At 31.5% G+C, this 26,535-nt stretch overlaps 1 protein-coding gene across 1 annotated transcript; it reads left to right on the forward strand.

The window, feature by feature from the left end:
- Window positions 1–2,682: 2,682 nt before the first annotated feature.
- LOC133330965 (uncharacterized) lies at window positions 2,683–22,015 on the forward strand (the record flags this gene model as incomplete). The annotated part of the gene is made up of 4 exons (XM_061539362.1): window positions 2,683–3,088; window positions 14,655–14,897; window positions 20,556–20,650; window positions 20,693–22,015. Coding segments are annotated over 4 exons (2,052 nt in total), but the record flags the coding sequence as incomplete, so codon positions are not given.
- Between the last annotated feature and the right edge of the window lie 4,520 nt (window positions 22,016–26,535).

Genomic DNA, 26,535 nt, shown 5'->3' on the forward strand with positions numbered 1-26,535 from the left:
CGTAGATTTTTCAAAAATATGTTTGAGGTACATAGAAAAGGCGTAGATTTTTTTTACCCTTCACCACATTGTGGTACAGGGTATTATTTCTTTGTGCATATGTTTGTAACAGGCAAAAGGAAACGAGATAGACACATGGTTCCTTTTGAGAATATGCATAGAATCACTTTCTGAATCGATTTTTGGCATGTCCGTCCGTCTTTACGTCTGCACGGTGTAACCAATATGCGAAATTTGGCACGGTGTAACCAATGTAACCTAAAATGACTTGTGTCAAGTTTCGACAAAATCGATTCAGATTTATATATAGCTCCCATATATATTTTTGACCGATTTAATGTAGATGGTGCACCAAAGTACCTACATATCATTCGATTTGCACGAAATTTGGCATAGAGCATGGAATTGAGTCTTGAATGACGTGTGCCAAGTTTCGTGAAAAGCGGTTCAGATTTAGATATAGCTCCCATATATATTTTCGTCCGATTTTAGGTAAATGGTGCACCAAAGTCCCTATATATCTTTCGATATGCACGAAATTTGGCATAGAGTACTGAATTAGGTTCAGAATGATGTGTGCTAAGTTTCGTGAAAATCGGTTCATATTTAGATATAGCTCCCATATATATTTTCGTCCGATTTAAGGTAAATGGAGCTCAAAATGTTTCTATATATCATTCGATTTGCACGAAATATGGCATTGGGTAATGAATTAGGTCCAGAATGATGTGTGCTAAGTTTCGTGGAAATCCGTTCAGATATAGATATAGCTCCCATATATAGCTTTCTTTCGATTTAAGGTAATTGGTGCACCAAAGTCCCTATATATCTTTCGATTTGCACGAAATTTGACATAGTGTACTGAATTGAGTCTAGAATGACGTGTGCCAAGTTTCGAAAAAATCGGTTCAGATTTAGATATAGCTTCCATATATATTTTCGTCCGATTTAAGGTAAATGGTGCACCAAAGTCCCTATATATCTTTCGATTTGCACTAAATTTTGCATAGTGTACTGAATTAGGTTCAGAATGATGTGTGCTAAGTTTCGTGAAAATCGCTTCAGATTTATATATAGCTCCCATATATCTTTTTTAGTCCGATTTAAGGTAAATGGGGCTCCAAAGTCTCTCCAAAGTTCACCTTTCGTGAATATATTTTTATAATTTATTTTTTTATAAATTTTTGTAAAAAACATTTTTTTTAATAATTTTTTATAAAAAAAATTATTTTAATAAATTTAAAAAAAAATATTTTTTTTTATAAAAATTATTTTTTATATTTTGTTTTTGCAAAATAGTCAGGCTGAATCCCAGTTTGTTGTTTTTATAAAAAAAACAACTATTTATTAGTGGGGAATGTATGGCATTGTTTGCCGAGGGGTAAGGCAGGGAAGACTATAGTTTCGGATCACGCCACTGATCCTCATCAGTTCCCTTAGTTTTTTGTTGGGATATTCTCCCCAGAAGCTATTGCTTCTATACAAAAAACCTTTCATACCCAAATGTCTCTTGTAACAAAGCGAAGTACTTAGCTGTCCAACGACATAAACTGCATGAGAATTTCGCTGGAGCCTCACTTCGAGGTTAACAAGGCATTTACAAACAATACCACACCTTTCCCACTGTTGTGTGTTGTCACATCGCGACAAATGCACACAACGACTTTGTTGGTGTTGCTAGTGTACAGCAACAAACCAAACAGTTTAACCGTGCCTGCGTCTACAACTTCAGTAGTGTTGGCGGTTTATTTGGGATACCATTTGTATTTTGTTTTTGCAAAATAGTCAGGCTGAATCCCAGTTTGTTGTTTTTATAAAAAAACAACTATTTTTTGTAAATTGTTTGTAAATGCCTTGTTAACCTCGAAGTGAGGCTCCAGCGAAATTCTCATGCAGTTTATGTCGTTGGACAGCTAAGTACTTCGCTTTGTTACAAGAGACATTTGGGTATGAAAGGTTTTTTGTATAGAAGCAATAGCTTCTGGGGAGAATATCCCAACAAAAAACTAAGGGAACTGATGAGGATCAGTGGCGTGATCCGAAACTATAGTCTTCCCTGCCTTACCCCTCGGCAAACAATGCCATACATTCCCCACTAATAAATAGTTGTTTTTTTTTATAAAAACAACAAACTGGGATTCAGCCTGACTATTTTGCAAAAACAAAATACAAATGGTATCCCAAATAAACCGCCAACACTACTGAAATTTTTTATATTTTTTATAAATTTTTGTAAAAAACAATTTTTTTCTAATTTAAAAAAAAAATTATTTTAATAAATTTAGAAAAAAAATATTTTTTTTTTATAAAAATTATTTTTTTTTTTTTTGTATAAAAAATATGTTTATAATGTTTTTAAATAAAAAAAATTATATTAAATAATATATTTTTTATATTATTAAAAAATTAATATTTTTTAAAAAATATTTGTTCCGAATTTTTTATAAATTTTTGTAAAAAACAATTTTTTTCTAATTTAAAAAAAAAAATTATTTTAATAAATTTAGAAAAAAAATATTTTTTTATAAAAATTATTTTTTTTTTTTTGTATAAAAAAATATGTTTATAATGTTTTTAAATAAAAAAAATTATATTAAATAATATTTTTTTATATTATTAAAAAAATCATATTTTTTAAAAAATATTTGTTCCGAATTTTTGAAAAAATCTAAAAAAATGTTTTTTGTTTTTTTTTCCAGAAAATGTTGGCTTGAATCTTCATTTGTGGGCATTCGACCATTGGACTCACCCCAGACGCCAGTTATTGAAAGCACACCATTTATCGCTGCAGCAGCAGCAGCAGCGGCAGCCGCCAACAACCGGTCAATCTTACAGAGTAGCAACAACAACAACAATAGCTTCCATTTTGCCAATCATCAGTTTGCCACGACGACGGATGCCAGCGGCAGTGCGGCGGCAATTGTAACGGCGTCAGCATTTCTAAATTCATCGGCGCCTCTAACCGGAAATGATCTACAACAATTAACACGTATGAACGGTGGTCTTAATAACGGTACGACGACGACGACGCAGACGACGAGTAGTGGCGGCGGCGGAGGTTTACAACAACAGTATCACCACCACGTCGGTGAGTCGAAAAGAAAACAAAAACAACAACAACCACACAAAAAAAGTTATTTAATTTAAGGAAAGCACGCACACACATACACACTAAAAACAATCACAATTAAGCAAGATACAAGAAAATTAAGTTTTTTAGTAGAACACAAAAAAAGTAAAATTTTTTAGAATTAGTAATTTTTTAAATTAAGTAAAAAAACATATACAAAATTATTTTTTTAATATTTTTAGAATTTTAGAAAATCATGTTAATGCATCCTTAAAAAGCTTACAACAATTTTTGTTTGTAGTTAATTTAAAAAAAAAATATTTTTATTTGTAGTTGCAAAAAAAAAAATATTTCCCAGCATTGATTTTAATTTTTTTGTAAATTTTATTTTTAACCTAACCTAAAAAAAAAATGTTTTTTTTTTGTTTGTTTCGTATAAGCCTAGCTTAATTTGTGTTCTTGATCGCAATATATATTTTAATTTTTTTTACAAAATTTTGTAAATTTAGCAAAAGTATTTATACCCCAAACACCCTCCTATACTCCCAATGCCCACACCCCACCACTACTACTTACTTACACACATACATATATGTGAAAAATGTATTTTAATTATTATTATTTTTTTTAATTTTACAAATATTAATTTTGTAAATTTTTATGTATTCCGGAAAAAAATAAAGTGATGACATGACATTTCAAAAAAAATTGTTGTTTTTGGTGCTCTCCTCCTCTCCTCTCCTTATGTTTTATTTATTGTTTTTTTCCACTCTCTTTCTACTTAGATGAGTCTCTTGCGAAATTAAAGAGGGTGCACAAAATTATTTTAAATGGCTTTGTTATTAAGAAAATATTTTTAAAAAAATTAAAAAAAAAATTAAAATTTTAATATTCAAAAAAATTTAAAAATATTAAAAACCAGCTTTATAAAGTTTACAAAATTCGAACTCAAAAACTTTCCAAACCCCTCACTAGAAAGCTTTTCTCAGTAAACCTTAAACTTAAAGCTCCAAAACAAGATGTGGGTTATTTTAAAAGAGGAAAAATTCCAAAAAAAAAAAATTGGAATTCATTAGAATTTTTTTATTAGAAAATTGTTCTGCATTTAACCCATGGGTAACCAAAAAAATTTTTTTCCAAAAAAAAATTTAATTTAAAAAAAAAAAATTGGGAAATTTAAATAAAATTTAATTTAATAGATTTTTTTCATTAAAAAATTTCTTACCCTTTAACCCTTGGGGAACCCAAAAATTTTTTTCGAAAAAAAAAATTAAAAATTTAAATAAAAAAACAAATTAGGAAATTAAAAAAAAATAATTTAATGAATTTTTCATTTTAAAAAATTCTTACCCTTTAACCCTTGGGGAACCCAAATTTTGTTTTCCCAAAAAAAATTAAAAATTTTACCAAAAATTTTTTTCGAAAAAAAAAATTAAAAATTTTACATAAAAAACCAATTAAGAAATTAAAAAAAAAATAATTTAATGAATTTTTTATTTTAAAAAATTCTTACCCTTTAACCCTTGGGGAAACCAAATTTTGTTTTCCCAAAAAAAATTAAAAATTTTACATAAAAAACCAATTAAGAAATTTAAAAAAAAAATAATTTAATAGATTTTTTATTTTAAAAAATTCTTACCCATTAACCCTTGGGGAGCCAAACATTTTTTCAAAAAAAAAAAATAATAATAATAAAATTTCAAAAAAAAAACCATTAAGAAATAAAAACAATAATTTAATAGATTTTTTTTTTACTAAAAAAAATTTACACTTTAACCTTGGGAAACCCAAAATTTTTTTTCGAAAAAAAAATTAAAAATTTAAATAAAAAAACAAATTAGGAAATTAAAAAAAAATAATTTAATGAATTTTTTATTTTAAAAAATTCTTACCCTTTAACCCTTGGGGAACCCAAATTTTGTTTTCCCAAAAAAATTAAAAATTTTACATAAAAAACCAATTAAGAAATTAAAAAAAAAATAATTTAATAGATTTTTTATTTTAAAAAATTCTTACCCATTAACCCTTGGGGAGCCAAACATTTTTTCAAAAAAAAAAAAAAAAAATTAAAATTTCACAAAAAAAGAAGAAATTAAAACAATAATTTAATAGATTTGTTTTTAAAAAATTTTTTACCCTTTAACCCTTAGGCAACCCATCTATGGGGAGCCAAAAAATGTTTTCCAAAAAAAGAAATTAAAATTTCACAAAAAAACCATTAGGAAATTAAAACAATAATTTAATAGATGTGTTTTTAACTAAACAAAATTTTTACCCTTTAACCCTTGGGCAATTCACCTATTTTTTCACAAAAAAAAAATAATAATAATAAATTTCAGAAAAAATTGGGAAATTTACAAAAAAAATTAATAGATTTTTTTAATTAAAAAAATTCTTACCCTTTAACCTGTGTGGAACCCAAAATTTTTTTCCCCAAAAAATTTAAAAATTTCAAAATTTTTTTTTTTTTTTTTTTGAAATTAAAAAAAAAATTAATTAAAATATTTTTTACCTTTTCACCCGTGAGAAACCCAGAAAAAATTTTTCTCGATAAATTTCCAAAAAAATCAATCAGAAACTTAGAAAAAAATATTAAATATTTATTTAACCCTTGGTAAGCCAAGATCTTTTTTTTTTCGAAAAAAAAATAATTTCCCAAAAAGTAAGATATTTTAAAATAAATCCATTTTTTTTAAATATTAATTCAAATTTTTAAACCTGAGGAAAATTTGCTAAAACATTTCCAGAAAATTTTTGGGACATTTTCAACTTATTACGATTTTTTTAATATTTATTAGAATTTTTTTAATTAAATATTTTTACCCTCCAAGCCTTTGGAAAGCCGGCAAATAATTTAATTCCGATAAAAATCTCTAAAAAATAAAAAAAATGTTTTGGCGATATTTTAAATAAAAAATTGAAAAAAAAATATTAATTCGATTTTTTATTAAAAAATTCCATCCATTTAACCCCCATGGGAAGCCGAGACAAAGATTTTCTAGAAATTTCCCAAAAAAATTTCCCCTTAAAAATTGGGTAACCCATTTCTAATTTTCTTAAAAATTTCCATTCTTTTTTTTTTTTTTTTTGATTTTATGGAATTATTTTTCTTAATGGAAAAAATCCCGCCTCCCCTTTGATAACCCCACGACAAAATTCCCCCCTTCCCCCAATAAAAATAGTAGTTACAGTCCTCTGAGTGATTGGCATGCTCTATATCTATATCTTTCTCTCTCTCCATCAGCAGGACAAAAAACTACGCGGTAGAATTTTCTATTTAGGCCTTGTTTTTAAATTAGAACAATTCACCTAAATTTGGAAAAAACAAAATTAAGAAAAAAGAAATCGAAGCGAATCGACCAAAAAGTAACAAAGCCATTAATTTTGAAACCCCTCTTTAATTGTCGACCCACCGTTTGGCCCTCCACTTCGAAAATCGAAAATTCAAAATTCATTTTAATTTTAAATCATTTTAAATACAAAAAAAAACAATTCATAAATCATAAAAACAAAATTATGTTTCGCATTTAAAAAAAAAAAAAAAAAAACACTTCATATCATCACTTCGATAAAAAAAAAATCACCTGAAAAAAATAACACAGGATCTGAGTAAAGTCATGGGCCTAATTAAGAAATTTTGAAAAAATTTCAAAATGTAATTAGCTTAATTAAATTTACTATAAAAAAAATATTTTGGAAAAAGAAATCAGAGGAAAAATATTCAAAAATTGAACAAAGCTGAAAAATCTCGGGGCTATAATTTTTTCAAAAAATTTCATTTTTTCATTATGTAAGAATTTAAAAATTGCAAAAATTAGTAGAAAAATGTCAAAAAATGTATTAATTAAAAATTAAATTATTAAAATTTATTATTAAAAAATTGGTAGAAAATGTCAAAAATTTATTAAAAAAATCAAAAAAAAAATTATTTTAAAAATCCTCACCCTATATAGGTCCTAGAAAAAATTATTTAAAAAATCCACGCCTTATATAGGTGCTAAAAGAAAATTATTAAAAAAATTAAAATATTTTGGAAAAAAATCAGAGGAAAAATATTCAAAAATTGAACAAAGCTGAAAAATCTCGGGGCTATAATTTTTTCAAAAAAATTTTTTTTCATTTTGTAAGAATTTAGAAATTGCAAAAATTAGTAGAAAATGTCAAAAAATGTATTAATTAAAAATTAAATTATTAAAATTTATTATTAAAAAAATTGGTAGAAAATGTCAAAAATTTATTTAAAAAAATCAAAAAAAAAATTATTTTAAAAATCCTCACCCTATGTAGGTCCAAGAAAAAATTATTTAAAAAATCCACGCCTTATATAGGTGTTAAAGAAAATTATTTAAAAAAAATCCAGGCCTTATATATGTGTTAAAAAAAATATTTAAAAAATCCTAACCCTACATAGGTGTTTAAAAAAAATTATTTAAAAAATCCAGGCCTTATATAGGTGTTAGAAAAAATTATTTAAAAAATCCACACCTTATATAGGTGTTAAAAAAAATTATTTAAAAAAATCCAGGCCTTATATAGGTGTTTAAAAAAAATATTTAAAAAATCCTAACCCTACATAGGTGTTTAAAAAAAATTATTTAAAAAATCCACGCCTTATATAGGTGTTAAAGAAAATTATTTAAAAAAAAAATTCAGGCCTTATATAAGTGTTTAAAAAATTATTTAAAAAATCCAGGCCTTATATAGATGTTTAAAAAAAATTAAAAAAATCCTCACATTACATAAGTGCTTAATTTTTTTTTAAAAAAATGTACACCTTATTTAGGTGTTAAAGAAAATTAATTAAAAAAATCCAGGCCTCATATAGGTGTTTAAAAAAAATATTTAAAAAATCCTCACCCCACACAGGTGTTTAAAAAAAATTATTTAAAAAATCCACGCCTTATATAGGTGTTTAAAAAATTATTTAAAAAAATCCAGGCCTCATATAGGTGTTTAAAAAATTAAATTATTCGAGGAAAGTTGCTTAAAAAATTGTGGAAGGCTGAAAAATGCCGGTCCTAATTTTTTTTTTTATTTAATTTTTTTTTTTTTTTTTTTTTTTTTTTTTTGTAAATTTAGAAATTGAAAAATTCTGTAAAAATAGTAAAAATGTTTTTAATATAAAAATTAGAAAAAAATTTTTGGTGAATTTTGCCCTTCAGACCCTGTGTTATTTTCATATAAAAATAAATCCCAACCACTTTTTTTTCAAAAAAAAAAAAAAATATTTTTATTTTTTTTTTTAAGTTTTAGATTTTAGTTAAAATATGGCATTTGTTTTTTTAAATTTGTTTGCTTTTAATTATTGCATACAATGAATAAAAAAAAAATAATAAATATTTATATCACAATATATATAATTGTTAATGATCACAATTTAATAAATATATATTAAAAATATATATATATATTATATATATTAAATATAACAATATATATACAAATTTCCTTTCTAAGTTAAAAAAAAATTGTATTTATTTTGAAACAAAAAAAAATAGTTATTTATACACACAAAAATATATTTAAACATTTTTATGTTTTATTTTTTTTTTTAATTTTTATTTACACAATTAAATAATATACTCTCCCTTATTATAATTATTATTAATAAAAAAATATTATTATGCATTACGATAAACAATAAAAAATATATATTTATACAAAAAAAAAATATATATATATATATATATATATATATAAACACATATAATCACAATTATTATTATTATTTTAAAAATTTAAATTTGTAATCAAGTAAAATAAAAACATAAACAGCTAATTAATATTATATATGCTATGATTTTTTTTTAATTATTAAGTTTTGTTTTATTTAATTTTTATTATTTTTTTTTTAATAAATAAAAATTTGCTATGCAATCATGTATGTTAGAGAAAAACAAAAAAAATATTGTTTTGTGTTTTTATTTAATTTTATTATTATTATTATTTTATCTTTTTTTTTTTTGATTTAATAAAAATCCCCCCCCCTCCCCTCCTTAAACCATATCAAAATTATTTAAAAAAATCCACGCCTTATATAGGTAGCATTTCTACCAATGCATTCTTTACATAAGATTTGTTCTTCACAATAGAACCGTATCTAAATTTTGTGAAGTCCTCCCTGAATAAACGACTATATACTTATATACTCTAAATGATGATGAAAATGATCCGCAAACATCGGTCGATATTAACTCTCCAATGCAGATGTGAAGGTAATTCTAGCGAAACATGGAATGAGTCAAAGGTTTACCGCTCCATATAAACCTCAACAGAATGTTGATGCTGAGAGAGAGAAAATAGAACCATTGTAGAGATGGCAAGAACATTTTTCGAACTCATACAAGGATGTCGAATTTCCAAAATCACTTTGGGCAGAATTTGTCAAATCAGCCACATATATACATATAAAATAGAACAGGAAAATCACCTATAGAGAATAAAAGTCCATTTTCGAGTTATGGTATGGAAAGAAGCCGCGAACAAAACACCACCGTATAATCGGATCATATTCCCAGTCTACGCCGGAAGAAGATGGATAGAAAGGCAATAATTTGATATCTTGTCATTAAAGATCGAAATACCGCAGAACAAAAGAAGCCGCGACAAATCACCTCCGTATAATCGGATCAAATTGCTATGTTCATATTCCCAGTCAACGACGGAAGAAGATGGATAGAAAGGCAATAATTGGATATCTCTATGTATGTCATCAATGAGCGAATGAGCGAAATACCTTAGAAATATTCAGAGATGTGATATTTTCAGAAAAAATTAAAGGCTGTGATTTTAGGAAGGCATCAGAGCGAGAAATTTTAGAAAAGCAACATAATAAGATTTCCATTAATATTCAACAAACGCAAGGTGGTGAAATACCAATACGAATTCGTCTAAACGACAGTTCAGAAGATGAGATCCAAGATGTGTATACAATACCTGGGTACTCTCGAATCGTTCCAAAAAGAAGCGAAGGCACTCCCGTCGAAATGGGTTTATCGAGTCAAAACAAAAGTAGATGGCAGTATTGAGAAGTACAAGGCAAGATTGGTTATAAAAGGATTTAAGCAAAAACCAGTAAGGAAAGTAGTAAAGTCGGGTTGGGCCGACTATATGATACCCTTCACCACTTTGGGTATATTCTACATATGTATCCCAACAGTCGACGCGTTTTTGTTATATATCTATATCTGAACCGATTTCAGGGAAAATTGCCAGAGACTAATTTATATTACCTCAGTACGTTGTGTCATTCGGCCTTACTATGGATCTTTTCACGCAGCTTAGCAACATCATTTTAGACTTAATTCAGTACTTCAGTAGTGTTGGCGGTTTATTTGGGATACCATTTGTATTTTGTTTTTATAAAAAACAACTATTTATTAGTGGGGAATGTATGGTATTGATTGCCGAGGGGAAAGGCAGGGAAGACTATAGTTTCGGATCACGCCACTGATCCTCATCAGTTCCCTTAGTTTTTTGTTGGGATATTCTCCCCAGAAGCTATTGCTTCTATACAAAAAACCTTTCAAAACCAAATGTCTCTTGTAACAAAGCGAATTAGTTAGCTGACCAACGTATCCTATATCAAAATTCATGCAAATCGAAAGATATATAGGGACTTTGGTGCACCAATTACATAAAATCGGACGAAAATATATATAGAAGCTATATCTAAATCTGAACCGTTTTTCACGAAACTTTGCCACATCATTCTAGACTTAATTCAGTACGCTATACCAAAAGATTTCCAGGGACTTTAGTGGGCTATTTACCTAAAATCGGACGAAGATATATATGGGAGCTATATCTAAACCTGAAACGATTTTCACGAAACATGGCATACATCATTCTAGACCTTATTCATTACGCTGTGCCAAATTTCGTGCAAATCGAAAGATATATAGGGGCTTTGGTACACAATTTACCTTAAATCGGACGAAGATATATATGGGAGCTATATCTAAATCTGAACCGATTTTCACGAAACTTGGCATACATCATTCTAGACCTTATTCATTACGCAGTGCCAAATTTCGAGCAAATCGAAAGATATATAGGGATTTTATTACACAATTTACCTTAAACCGGATGAAGATATATATGGGAGCTATATCTAAATCTGAACCGATTTTTATGAAATTTTACACACATCATTCTAGACCTAATTCATTACGCTGTGCCAATTTTCGTGCAAATCGGAAGATATATAGGGACCGTTTTTATTAAATCGGGCGAAAATATATATGGGAGCTATATCTAAATCTGAACCGATTTTTCCCAATTTCAATAGGGTTCGTCCTTGGGCCATAAATGCGACCTGTACTTTGTTTACAATTTAACATCTACAGACGGACAGACGGACGGACGGACATGCATAAATCGACTCAGAAAGTGATTCTATGCATATTCTCAAAAGGAACCATGGGTCTATCTCGATTATTTTTGCCTGTTACAAACATATGCACAAAGACATAATACCCTGTACCACAGTGTGGTGAATGGTATAAAAAGGATGAAACATTCAGTCCAGTAGCAAGAATGTCTAGTATACGATCAGTCTTAAGTATTGCTGCAACTAAAGCATTACATTTGTCACAATTCGATGTAGCTACAGCATTTTCCTATTTTGAACTGAACGAGACAGTTTACATGGAACAACCAGATGATTTTAATGATGGCACAAATAGAGTCTGCCTATTAAAGCAAAGCCAGCACCCAGGTGCTGGAACCAACGTATGGAAAATATGAAGCTTTGGTTTAAAACCAGTTCCGCAGACAGTTGTTTATATATTAGGGAGAAATATGGTAAAAAGCTCATATCCTTGCTCTCCGTTGTTGATGGTGGATTAGTTGCTGCTTCGGAACAAATGGAATTGGACTATTTCCTTAAGAATTTAAAATCGAAATTCAAAATCATTAGCAATGACGCATCATACTTTCTTGGTATCGAAATAGAAAACAGCAATGATCAAATCACACATTCCACCTATTCGTCGACTATAAAGCCGCATTCGACAGCCCTAGCCGTTCAGAGGTGTATAAAACCATGTCTGCGTTTAGCATTCCTGCAAAATTAATCCGGCTATGCAGGATAACTTTAACAGGCACAATATCAGCAGTTAATGTCAGAAAGGAGTTCTGGGAGCGCTTTAATATCGAACGAGGATTCAGACAAGGTGATAGTTTGTCGTGTGATATTTTTAACATCCTGCTGGAAATGGTCATACGAGAGGCAAAAGTGAACAGAAATGGTACTCTGTACACCAAACAACACATGTTACTCGCCTACGCCAATGATATCGACATAATGGGTAGAACATTGAAAGCGGTAACAGCCACCTTTGAACAAATTGAGAACGAGTCTGCCAAAGTGGGTCTGGTAGTAAAACGGCGAGAAGATCAACGCGCAAGACGTCCAGTTGAGAACTACATCTTCGAGGTAGTCTAAGATTTTATATACCTTGGTACCGCCATAAATAAAACAAATGACATCAGTTTTGAAATTCGGAGAAGAATAGTGATGGCCAACCGGTGCTACTATGGTCTGAGCATAAAACTCAAAAGCAAGGCCACCTCCCGCCAGACTAAACTCACACTCTACAAGACACTGATACTACCCGTGCTGTTATATGGATCTGAAGCATGGGTACTAACGCAAGCAGATGAGGCAGCTCTTGGAGTGTATCTCTGAGAGAAAAATTCTCCGAAAAATCTATGGGGCCGATCTGCGTTCACGGTGAATATCGCCATCGAATGAACCATGAGCTGTACCAGCTATTCTCGGGCATTGACATTGTTTGACGTATTGAGCTGCAGCGACTACGTTTCTCCAGACCAAACTCACACTTTACAAGACGCTGATACCACCCGTGCTGTTATATGGATCTGAAGCATGAGTACTTGCGCAAGCAGATAAGGCAGCTCTTGGAGTGTTTCTCTGAGAGAATAATTCTCCGAAAGATCTATGGGCCGATCTGCGTTGGCGGTGAATATCGCCGTCGAATGAACCATGAGCTGTACCAGCTATTCTCAGACATCGACATTGTTAGACGTATTGAGCTACAGCGACTACGTTGGATAGGTCATGTTGTAAGAATGAATGAAGATGGCCCCTCCCGCCAGACCAAACTCACACTCTAAAAGACGCTGATACTACCCGTGCTGTTATATGTATCTGAAGCATGGGTACTTACGCAAGCAGATGAGGCAGCTCTTGGAGTGTTTGAGAGAAAAATTCTCCGAAAGATCTATGGGCCTGCGATCTGCGTTGACGGTGAATATCGCCGTCGAATGAACCATGAGTTGTACCAGCTATTCTCGGACATCGACATTGTTAGACGTATTTAGATGCAGCGACTACGTTGGCTAGTTCATGTTGTGAGAATGGTTGAAGATGCCCCAGTCCAGAAGGCATATAAAAGCGAACCAGCTGATGGTTCACGCAGATGGGGAAGGCCACGAATACGATGGAATGATCAAGTGGAAGACAACATTGCCGAAAATGATCTTTCAAATTGGAAAAACTGCGCAAAAGACCGACGCGCCTGGAAATCTTTTCTGAGCTCGGCTTATGGAACGAAAGTTCTGTCATAAGCCAGCTAATTAAGTAAGTAAGATGATCAAATCAAAATATCACAGAAAGCCTATGCAAAGAAAATTCTGGAGAGATTTAATTTCTCAGAGTGCAGACCAGTTTCAACGTCAATCAAATGTGATACAAGAGCAGGAAAAGTAACAATTGAATTTCCATATAGACAAGCAGTAGGGTGCTTTTATGCATCTAATGTTGGGAACAAGACCAGATTTGGCATATAACGTTGGTTATTTATCAAGGTATCTTGAATATCAACACTAATGAAGATATTTAGAGACTTAAACGAGTCTTCAGATATATTGCGCTGGTTCCATAGATGTTGGAATAGCTTATAAGAAGTAAGGACCAATATAGGTCGTTAAAAAAATTATTTAAAAAATCCACGCCTTATATAGGGTCCCCCCAACTTTTAAAGGTCCTTAATTTTTTTTAAATCCCCACCTTTTAAAGGTCCCTAAAAATTATTTAAAATAATCCCCGCCTATTCAAATTCCATAAAAAATATACTTATTTTATTTTTGGTTAATTTTTTTATTTTTTATATTTTTTGTTGTAGACAAATTAGCAGCACTCTTTATTTTCTCTGCTATTTTTTTAAAAAATATTCAAATTAAAAAAGCAAATATTTCAGTGTATTTTTCTCAGTGTAGTTTTTTACAACTAAACTAATGACTTAATCCTAAATAAAAAATTCTGTGCTATCAACATCCAATAACGCTTTCAAAAAATTTAATTAAAAAATTATATATTTTTGTATTTTGTTCTCATTGCAACATTTTTTTGAAATTCCAATACCAACAAACCCTTTAAAAATTTTTAATAATTTTGAAAAATTTTCCCTTAACGTTTTTTGTGTTTTATGTTTTTATTTTTTTTTTTTGGGAAAAAAATCATCCCCCCTCCAACCCCAAACAAATGCCTTATGTGAATGGAAAAAATTTGAAAAAAAAAACATCCAAAATTTGGAAAAATTGAAAACAAAAAAAAAAAAATGCGAACAACTAGCACCAGAACGTTCCCTGAGTAACGCATCGCTAGAAGATGTTTTAGCCTCCCTATTAGGATTAACCCCACATCCTCAACAACACCACCTTCTCCTACAACAACAACAACCACCACAACAACTACAGCAACAGCTGCCCCAACAACAACAGACAATTGGAGGCAATCAACCGCCATCATCAGGGTCATCCTCATTAGCCAGTGACGCATTTAATGCTAGGTCCAGCACAGGTATGCACCTGTAAGTTTTTGTTCCACAATCAAAGCAAAAAAAAAACAACAACAACAAAACCCTAAAACAAATCTTAACAACAGAAAGCTATTAAAAAAAAAATAATGTTAAATGTTTTTTCGTAAAAAAGTTGTTTTTTATACGGTAATCAAAGAAAATCATGATCATGAGTGGGAACAAAAAAATATATATTTTTCTATATATATACATAAACACATCATATATATATTGTTAAAAAAAATTATATATATTTTTATATAATCATCTAATATATTGTTGCTATCTCTATATATATCCCTTGTGTTATATTGTATATGTTTGTAAGCGTTTTGTTTTTAAAAAAAATTGTCTATATATAAAAAATATTATATATATGTAATATATATCTTCCTTCCATTTATGCTATATATATATATATATATATATATTATTTGGCTTTTTTAAAAAAGTTATATTTTTAGTCCTTATATATTATTTTCAAATATTTATACAACTTTAGTAAAAGGGATGCCCCTAGACGTATGACTAGTGACGGCAATCATACGTCACCATGCTCGGAAAAAGAATACAAAATTTAAGCCTTAAAAATTATTTGAAAAATCTAAGACTTATATATGACATTAAAAAAATTATTTACAAGATCTACGCCTTATATCGGTCCCTATAAAAATTATTTAAAAAATCCAAGCCCCATATAGGACCTTAAAAAATTGTAAAAAAAAATCCAAGCCTAATATAGGTCCTAATTTTATTCCTTTAAATATTATTCTATATAATTTTTAGGACCTATATATAGTCATGGATTTTTAAAATATTTTTTTTAAACACCCATATAAGGCGTGGATTTTTGAAATATGTTTTAAGGACCTATATAAGAATGTTTTAAATATTTTTTTTAACCTTTCCATTATATGGGGTTTACACCGAATCTTCGGTAAATATTTATTATTTTTGGTAAGAGGATGTGCTACTCAATGAGAACCCTATATACGAAATTACAGCCAAATCCGTTGAATACCAAAAAAAATTCGAACAAAATATTTTTTGCCCAAAAAAAAAATCCGACCAAAATATTTTTTGCCCAAAAAAAAAAAAAATCCGACCAAAATATTTTTTGCCCAACAAAATTTTCGACCAAAAGTGGCAACCTTATTTTTGCCATTAAAAATTGTTTTTAAAAATGCATCGTTGCGTTTTAGAATTCAAAAAAGAATTCAAGCTACATTTTTTTCGCCCAAAAAAAATTCTACCAAAAGTGGCAACTCTATTTTTTTTTGCCCAAAAAAATTTCCGACCAAAAGTGGCAACCTTATTTTTGCCATTAAAAATTGTCTTTAAATTTAAGCTACATTTTTTTTCGCCCAAAAGAAATTCTACCAAAAGTGGCAACTCTAATTTTTTTATTTGTAAAAAATACATTTTTTAATTGCATCGTTACAACTTTTAAAATTAGAAAAATGTAGCCTTCCACAAAAAATCCGACCAATTTTTTAAATTGGCCCAAAAAAAATCCGACCAAAAGTGGCAACTCAAATTTTTAATAGCCCTACTCCACACCATAACCCATAATCACCTACTATCAGAATAAATTGTGAAAAGAGAAAAAAATCGCATGTCCCATTCCGGGGATCACAAATTATGCAAACAAAAAAACCCCGAACTCCCGAAATCCCCTACTCTCTGAATGAAAGTGAGTAGGAGATGGAGAGAAAAAATCATAGATTTAAAATCTGCAGCTCCATTCCAAAGGATCCAAGTCATTAAAATATTAAAATGATGTCACATAATATCCAATGCTCATAATTGCCCTACTTTTGCTCCATAGCCCATAATTGCCCTACTTCTACACCATAGTCCATAATCCCCTACTCTTAGAATGAATTGTGAACATAATAAGGAGAGAAAAACATTTTCAAAAGTTATTTCAAGGTCCAGAACTTTTTCAAATGGTGCAAAATAAAATCCACAGGTCATAATTGTCCTACTCTTCTCCTTAGCCCATAATTACCCTACTCCATGGCCCATAATTACCTACTCTCAGAATGTATTGTGAACATGATATGGAGAGAAGAACATTTTAATGAGCAATTCTGAAGTCCAGAAATTTATTCAAATGGTGGAAAATAAAATACAACGTCCATAATTGCCCTACTTCTACTCCGTAGCTCATCAGTGCCCTACTTTTACTCCATAGCCCATAATTCCCTACTATCAGAATGGATTGTGAATATGATAAGGAGATAAGAACATTTTCACGAGCAATTTCCAGGTCCAGAAATGTGTTCAAATGGTGGAAAATAAAATCCAATGCCCATAATTGCCCTACTCTTCTTCATCGCCCATAATTGCCCTACTTCTACTCCATTGCCCATAATCACCTACTATCGGAATGGATTGTAAACATGATAAGGAGAAAATAACATTTTCATGAGCTATTCCGAGGTCCAGAATTTGTTCAAATGGTGCAAAATAAAATCCAGTTCCCATAATTGCCCTACTCTACTTCATATCCCACAATTGACCTACTTCTACTCCATAGCCCATAATAACCTACTCTCAGAATTGATGTGAGCTGAAGAAAGAGAGAAGAACATTTGCATAATCTATTACGAGGTACACAAATTGTTTAAATGGTGCAAAATAAAATCCAAAGCCAATAATTGCCCTACTCTACTTGATAGCACCATAATTGCCCTACTTATACGCCATAGCCCATAATTACCTACTCTCCTAATAGATGTGATCAGAAGAAAAAAGTGAAGAAAGGATTGTGAACAGGATAAGGAGAGAAGTAATTTTCATGAACCATTCCCTGGATCACAAATTATTCGTAAGGTGCAAAAAACATCTCGAAGATCCATATTTGCCCTACTCTACTGCAAACCCCATAATCACCTACTCTCAGAATGTATGTAAGCAGGAAAAGGAGAGATGATCGTTTTCATGACCCATTCCGAGGTGTAAAATAAAATCAAGCGTCCATAATTGCCCAACTCTACTGGATAGCACCATAATTGCCCTACTTGCACTCCTTAGTCCATAATTACCTGTTCTCAGAATAAATGTGAGCAGAAGAAAGAGAGAACATTTTCATAATTCATTACGAGGTATACAAATTGTTTAATTTCCCTACTCAAAAAAAATTTCGACGAAAATTTTTTCGCCTAAAAAAATTTACAGCCAAAAGTGGCAACTCTACTTCTTTCTTTGTTAAAAATTGTGTTTTAATTCTTCTTAAAAATTTTAGAATTTAAAAGCAAAGCTGTCCAAAAAAAAATTCGACCAAATTTTTTTCGCCCAAAAAAAATCCGACCAAAGTGGCAACTCTATATTTTTTCAAGGAAAAATTGTTCTTTGTTTTAATTTAAACAGTAAATAGACATAAAACATTTTTCAAAGAAAACAAATTTTTTTCGCCCAAAAAAAATTCCGACCAAAGTGGCAACTTCATTTTTTTTTGTTATACAAAAATTGTGCTTTAATGCTTCTTAAAACTTTAGAATTCAAAAGCAAAGCTGTTCAAAAAAATTCGACCAAATTTTTTTCGACCAAAAGTGGCAACTCTATTTTTGTTAAGGAAAAATAGTTATTTTTTAATTTAAACAGTAAATCGACATAAAACTTTTTTCAAAGAAAACACATTTTTTTCGCCCGAAAAAAATTCCGACCAAAGTGGCAACTCTATTTCTTTTGTTATAAAGCTTCTTAAAACATTAGAATTCAAAAGCAAAGCTGTCCAAATAAATTTCGACAATTTTTTTTCGCCCGAAAAAAATTCGACCAAATGTGGCAACTCTACTTTTGTCAAAGAAAAATTGTTTTTTTGTTTTGTTTTTAAATTTAAACAGTAAATCGACATAAAACATGCTTCAAAGAAAACACATTTTTCGCCAAAAATCGGACCAAAAGTGGCAACTCTATTTTTTGTCAAGGAAAAATTTATTTTTTTTTTTTTAATTTGAACAGTAAATCGACATAAAACATTGTTCAAAGACAAAATAATTTTCGCCCTTAATAAAATTCCGACCAAAGTGGCAACTTTAATTTTTTTGTTACGCAAATTATGTATTAATGTTTTTTAAAGTAGTTTAGACAGAAAAAAAATTGGGCAAAATATTTTTCCGAAAAAAATCGAAAAAAAATTTCGCCCAAAAAAATCCGAACAAAGTGGCAACTCTAATTTTTTATTGTTTATGGAAAATAGGTTTTAAATGTTTCGCAAACGATTTATGAAGAAAAATTATTTTCGTACTTAAAAAAATTCCGACCAATGTGGCAACTTTAAATATTTTTGTTTTGCCAATTGTGTGTTAGGATTTTGTAAAGAAGTTTAGAAAGGAAAAACGATCGTGCAAAACATTTTTCTAAAAAAATCGATAAAAAAATTTCGACCAAAAAAATTGTTCGCCCAAAAAAAATCCGACCAAAGTGGCAACTCTTTTTTTTATTTATGAAAAATAGGTTCTAAATGTTATGCAAATTATTTTTGAAGACAAAAAATTTTCGGCAACTCTAATTATTTATAATTTATGAAAAATGCAAAACATTTAAGCAAATGATTTTTGAAACAAAAAAATATTTTATAAAAAAAAATTTCGACCAAAATTTCGACCAAAAATTTTTTTCCCAAAAAAAAATTCCGACCAAAGTGGCAACTCTATTTTTTATTAGTTATGAATAATAGGTTTTAAATGTTTAGCAAATGATTTATGAAAAAAAATTATTTTCGCCCTTTAAAAAAATCCGACCAAAGTGGCAACTTTAATTTTGTTGGTTAAGCAAATTGTGTGTTAATGGTTTTTTAAAGAAATTTAGACAGAAAAAAACGATCGAGCAAAATATTATTTACGAAAAAAAAACTATCAAAAAAATTTGACCTAAAAAAAATTCGGCCAAAAAATTGTTCGCCCAAAAAAATTCCGACCAAAGTGGCAACTCTATTTTTTTATTATTTATGAAAAATGTGTTTCAAATGCTTTGGAAAGGATTTTCGACGCGAAAAAATATTTTGACCAAAATTTTTTTTTTTTTTTGGTTCAAAAATGGCAACCCTTGAAAAATTTTTTTTTTTCAAAACTCATTTTTTTAAATAGGAAACTAATGTATCTATTTATTTCGAAAATATACATGTATCTATATATTTTGCTAGCCCCTGTTATTAACTCATATTTCCGATTTTAAAAAAAATACACTGAGAAAAAAATACCTCTCAAGCTTATAAATAAATGTTCGTTCCTCCATATATAAGTGTATATTTGTACAGTTGTTTAAAGCTTCAAAAAAAAATATTTAGATTCAAATTTTTGTTGTTATATTTTTGGGAATGTCTGCAAAAGTAAAGCATGTTGTGTTAAATGTTTTTGGAAAGCCAATTTAAAAAAATTGAAAAAAATAGAAAAATTAGAAAAAATTGAAAAAACAATTTAAAAAATTAAAAAAAAATAAAAAAAATTTTAAGGAATGCTTGATGTTGTGTAGATGTTTGTAATTGTATGAAAAATAATTTTTATAATTTTTTTAAAATTTTTTTAAAAAATAATTTTTAATTTTTTTCTTTCCTCTTTTCAAAAAAAAAATCCACAAAATAGGCGGCGCTTTAGTTAATGATCATAAACAACAATATATGACCCAAAAGCAACAACAACAACAAAGCCAAGGCCAGCAACAACAACAACACCCCGATACCAACTTGTCCTTACTGGGTATCTCCAAAGAGGAACAGCAACGCCTGAGACGCCGCAGCGAAGGAGATGCGCCAACGAAGCAGCAAAAGCAACAACAAGAACAGCTGCAGCAACAACAACAGCAACAGCGCCAGCACCAACAGCAGCATCAACTCGAACAGAAGTTCCAGCATCAGACTGCAAATGCCAATAAGGCATATGCCAGTGATACTATCACCACCCTCGCCCACGCCCATTCGGCGGCATCTTCTGCAGCCGGAGGCGGAGCAAATGGCACGTTCCTGCCACCAGCACGGCGTGTATCGCTCGGCGACTCCTCAGAGTCGAATAATCGCAGCGCAGCCTCGGCCACCGCTAACACCGCCGCCACGTCTGGTGAGCTGCAGGTCAAGTGCCGAAATAACAAGTGCGATCGCACTGCCACGCCCCTCGACGCCAAAAAGTATTACAAGTCATGCCACAATTGTACCTATCTATATTGTTCGCGTGAATGTCGCCGAGCCCATTGGGAGAAGCATCGTAAAGCGTGTCTCCACTCCCGTGTCTCAAATCTGTGCCGCCAAGTGTTAGCATCGTGCAAGGATGACAGCGACTCGTTGCGCCATCTGAGTTTGCTGGCCCGCAAGGGTTTCCTGTCACAGGGTAGAGGGGTGGTGAGGATCCTATTTCGTTCTCCCGAATCGGCGGAGGGTTTCATCAAGAATGGATTCCAGTGTATGGGTGAGGCTTCATATGTCCGTTGGCCGGATCTAATGCCGGCTGAAATGGGCCTAGAGCTCTATTCCGAATTACTGAAATTGAGCACTGAATATCGCCCTGATTCCAAAATGTTGGTCTATGTCGCCGTGTGTGTTGTCTCCGAGGCCCCCAGTGTGGGTCAGGCCCCCGTGCGTTGGGAACGCCAATTGGTTTCACGTTGTGCCAAATTGAAGCTCTGCAAAACAGTGCTCGCCGAACTGGAGCAGCAACCCACGGGTATGCTGCAACAACCTGTGACCATGGTTGCCGTACCCGAACCCACAACGGAGGTCCTAATCCTTACCTTCAATCCCCAGCTGCGTAACTCCACCACCCAACGAGAAATGGTTCTCTCGAACATCTTGGATATCCTCTCGCGACGTGGTGTAATTTTACGTAAACACTACCCCGAAATTTTCCAACGTTTTCAATCCTACACCGAAGGCCAGACAGAGAAAATCAATCCCGTCACCCTACATCCTCGTGATTCGCAGACCGGTCAGAATTTCGTATGCATTATAATGCCTGTACAATCGGATACAGAAATTATTAAACTACCCTCAATGGCGGATGGCGGTAATCGAGTGACCACAATTGATGTGGGTTCGCCCACGGCCATAACCCAACTGGAGGATAATGAAATGTTGACGCGTACCAGCATGGCGGCCAATGCAAGTTGATTGAAGTCATCACAACGTAGTAGTCATGGTAAGGGTCACAGAAAAAGTAGCAGCAGCTCAAATGGTGGTGGCGGTGGTGTCAGTCGCAGTCGTAATTCTTCACCTCAAATGATTTCTTCCATTGCGGGAATTGTGGTCGTGGGCACCTCAACGGAAAGTATTAGTTTGGAAAGTACAAGGATGTGAGCGGCAGCAGAATATGGAGAGGGTTAGAAATTTAAGAAATATTCAGATGTTGTCATCTAATTCTCATAAATACCCTACTATACACCATCTTCAATCTACATGCCCATAATTGCCCTACTATACACCATAGCCCATAATTACCTACTATCAGATTGGTTTGTGAACAGGATAAGAAGAGGAAAAGTGAGCAGTACACGAAGAGAAGAACATTTTTTTATATAAACCCCATAATTACCCTACTCAACACCATAGCCCATAATTGCCCTACTCTACCATATCGCCCATATTTACCTACTCAAAGAAATTGATGTGAGCAGGACAAGGAGGGAAGGACATTTTCAGGAGCCATTCGGAGGATCAAAAGTTGCGCAAAATTAAATCTAAATCCAACACATGTCCTACTGTGCGACATAGCCCATATTTGCCCTACTTTTTCCCATAGCCCATAATTCCCTACTCTTAGAATGGATGTGTGCAGAAAAAGGAGAGAAGAATATTTCTTTGGCCCATTACGAGGTCAAAACATTTTTTAAATGATGCAAAATTTAATCTTTATCCCATAATTGCCCTAATCTACTCGATAGCCTATAATTGCCCTACTCTATTCCATGGCCCATAATTACCTACTCTCAGATTGAATGTGAGTAAGCAGGATAAGGAGAGAAGAACATATTCATACGCCATTTCGAGGTCCACAAATTATTTAAATGGTGCAAAAGAAGATCTGAATCCCATAATTGACCTACTTTACACCATAACTCATAAATAACCTACTCTCAGAAGTGGATGTGAGCAGAGCAAGGGCAGGAAAGGAAAGACATTATTTGAATAACATTAAAAGAGTTTCTAATCCCGAATTTTTAGATGATGCCACAAAACTACAATTCCCATAATATACCTACTCTCAGAAATTGATGTGAGCAGGACAAGGAGAGAATATCGTTTTCATAACCTATTCCGAGGTGCAAAATAAAATCCGAAGTCCACAAATAATTCAAATGGTGCAAAAATAAATCTAATTCTCATAATTGTCCTGTTCCACACCATAGCCCATTATTGCCCTACTCAACTAGATATCCCATAATCGCCTACTGTCCGAAATGTATGTAAGCAAGAAAAGAAGAACATATTCCGAGGTCCAGAAAATTTTCAAATGGTGCAAAATCAGATCTGAATCCCATAAATGCCCTACTCTGCACCATAGCCCATAATTACCCTACTCCTAAGAATGGATATAAGTAGGAGGACAAGGAGAGAAAAATTCATAAATTTTAAATCTACAGCCTTATTTAGAGGTTCCCGAATCCAAAATATTCAACTAGTGGCACAAAAATCGATTGCCCATATTTGTCCTACTCTACTGCAAAGCCCATAATCACCTACTCTGAAATGGATAAGAATAGTGCAAGGAGAGATGATCCAGATGTATAATGATGTATGATGATCCAGAGTATATAAAACAAAGCCCATAATTGCCGTACTATAATTGATAGCCCATAAAAGTAAAATCCAAAGCCAATAATGAGCATGATAAGGAGAGAACATTTTCAGGGCCCATTCCGATGCCCACAAATAATGGAGCAAAATTAAAACTTAATCCCATAATTGCCCTACTCCACTCCATGGCCCATAATTGTCCTACTCTCCGAATGGATATGAACAGGGCAAGGATATAAATAATTTGCATAGCATTAAAATGGTCTCTAATCCCGAATTGATGATGCACCAATACTATAATTCCCATAATTACCCTACTCTTACTCCATAGCCCATAATTGCCCTACTCCTAAGAATGGATATAAGTACAAGGACAAGGAGAGAAAAAAATCCCTAAATTTAAAATCTACAGCATTAAGAGGTCACCAATTTCAAAATATTCAAATTGTGTCACAAAAAATCCATAGCCCATAATTGCCCTACTCAACTCCATGGTCCATAATTGCCATACCCAACACCATGGCCCATAATTGCCCTACTCCTAAGAATGGATGTAAGTAGGAGGACAATGAGAGGAAAATTTTCATAAATTTAAAATCTACAACCAAATTTAGAGATTTCCGAATCCAAAATATTCAAATGATGCCACACAAATCTGAACACCATAATTGCCCTACTCTTACCCCATAGCCCATAATTGCCCTACTCCTAAGAATGGATGTAAGTAGGAGGATGAGGAGAGAAATAATTTCATCATCACTTTAAAATCTACAGCCCCATTTCGAGGTTCCCCAATTCCAAAATATTCAAATGGTGCAAAGATGTGAATCCCATAATTGCCCTACTCTACAATATAACCCATAATAGCCCTACTCCTAAGAATGGATATAAGTGGGAGGACAAGGAGAGAGAACAATTAATAAATTTAAAATGTACAGCCCTATTACGAGGTCCCCGAAAAAATATTCAAACGGTGCCACAAAAAATCCATAGCCCATAATTGCTCTACTCAACTCCATGGCCCTTAATTGCCCTACTACTAAGAATGGATGTAAGTAGGAGAATAAGGAGAGAAATGATTAGGGGGAGAAATGATAATGAGAGGAAAATTACTTTAAAATCTACAGCCCCATTTCGAGGTTCCCCAATTCTAAAATATCATAATTGATCTGAATCCCATAATTGCCCTACTCTACACTATAGCCCATAATAACCCTACTCATAAGAACGGATGTAAGTAGAAGGGCAAGGAGTGGAAACATTTTCTGTCCCATTTCGAGGTTCCTACATCCGAAATATTCAAATGATACCAACATATATGCAAAGCTCATAATTGCCCTACTCCTACTCCATAGCCCATAATTGCCCTACTTCAAAGAATGGATATAAATAGGAGGACAAAGAGGGGAAAATGTTTATAAATTTTAATCTACAGTCTCATTTTGAGGTTCCCAAATCCAAAATATTAAAATGTGTGTCACAAAAATCCATAGCCCATAATCACCCTACTTCTGCTCCCTAGCCCATAATCACCTAATCTCAGAATAAATGTGAACAGAAGAAGGAGGTAAACAATGTTCATAACGTGAAAATCTACAGCCTGAATCCGAAGTATATCGAATTCCAAATTTTGGAAATGGTGCCACATAAAATGCAAACCTCCTAATGCCCTACTATAACTCCCATAATTGCACTACTCTTCGAATGAATGTAACTCCCATAATTGCCCTACTCTTCGAATGAATGTGAGCAGGACAAAAAGAAAAAAAACAACTTTTTATGGATTTTAAAATCTACAACTCCATTCCGAAGGTTCTCACAATCCAAAATAACCCAACGGTGTGCCACATAACATCCAATGCCCACAATTACCCTACTCTTTAATACCACACCCCATAATTGCCCTACTCTGTCACTGGAGGAACTAAACAGCAGCAAATCAGCTCGCTCTATATTTCACTAATTTAAGTAGAGATCTATCTCCCTCTATCTTCAAACTAACGCCATCTATATTACATTTTATTTTTAATTTAAGTTGTATTTTCAAAAGGCCTCTTAAAGCTTTCTTTAAAACGTAGATAAACTAAAAATGAAACGTAGATCATAATGACAACAAAAAAGCTCTATTCTAAGTATTCAAAATATAAAAAAATAAAAACAAAAATTATATTAAGTTTAAAACACAAAAATCATAACAAACTTTTTATGTATTTATATAAAACTCTTAAGAAATTAATTAAGAAGAAGAACAAGAAAAAGCTTCAGAAAAAGCTTCATTATTATTATTTTTCTTCAGCCATGTTATCATCTAATAAAGTTAAATTAAAAAAAAAAATTAAGAAAACAAAACACTATCAACATTAAAATCACAAAGCTCTTTAAAATTGAATTGAAAGCTCTATGAAATGTAAAAGCTTTTGAAAATTGAATTGAAAGCTCTTAAAATGAAAGCTTTTGCTAGGAATAAAAAACTAATGACTTTTGATGATGATGATGATGTATGTGGAATGATATTATAAATAAAATATTTAAAAAACCCCAAACCCATTTTTATTTTTTTAATTTCTATTATTTTATTTAACGAACACAAAAAAAGCTTTCCATAGATGGCGCTACACAAAAATGAAAAATATATTTAAATAAATACTGAAAAGCAATAAAATACTGGAACAAAAATATGTGAGTAATATAAATAAAAAAATATTTGAAAACAAAATAAGGTCCGAACTCTAAAAAATATGGAGTTGGGTAGCCTCCATATAGGGGTACCTTCCAAGTCACCCAAAATTGATAATTTTTTTCGCGGAGATTTGCTAACCAATGTGAACCCATTATACCAAATTACAGCCAATTCGATTGAAAAACTTGCCCAAGCGCCCAAAAATATCGAAATTCGGGATGTACCCTTATAT

The sequence above is a fragment of the Musca vetustissima genome, unplaced genomic scaffold, assembly GCF_032173495.1.
Source record: "Musca vetustissima isolate MV318-11 ecotype Yass unplaced genomic scaffold, APGP_CSIRO_Mvet_v1 utg187189, whole genome shotgun sequence".
Taxonomy (NCBI): Eukaryota; Metazoa; Arthropoda; class Insecta; order Diptera; family Muscidae; genus Musca; species Musca vetustissima.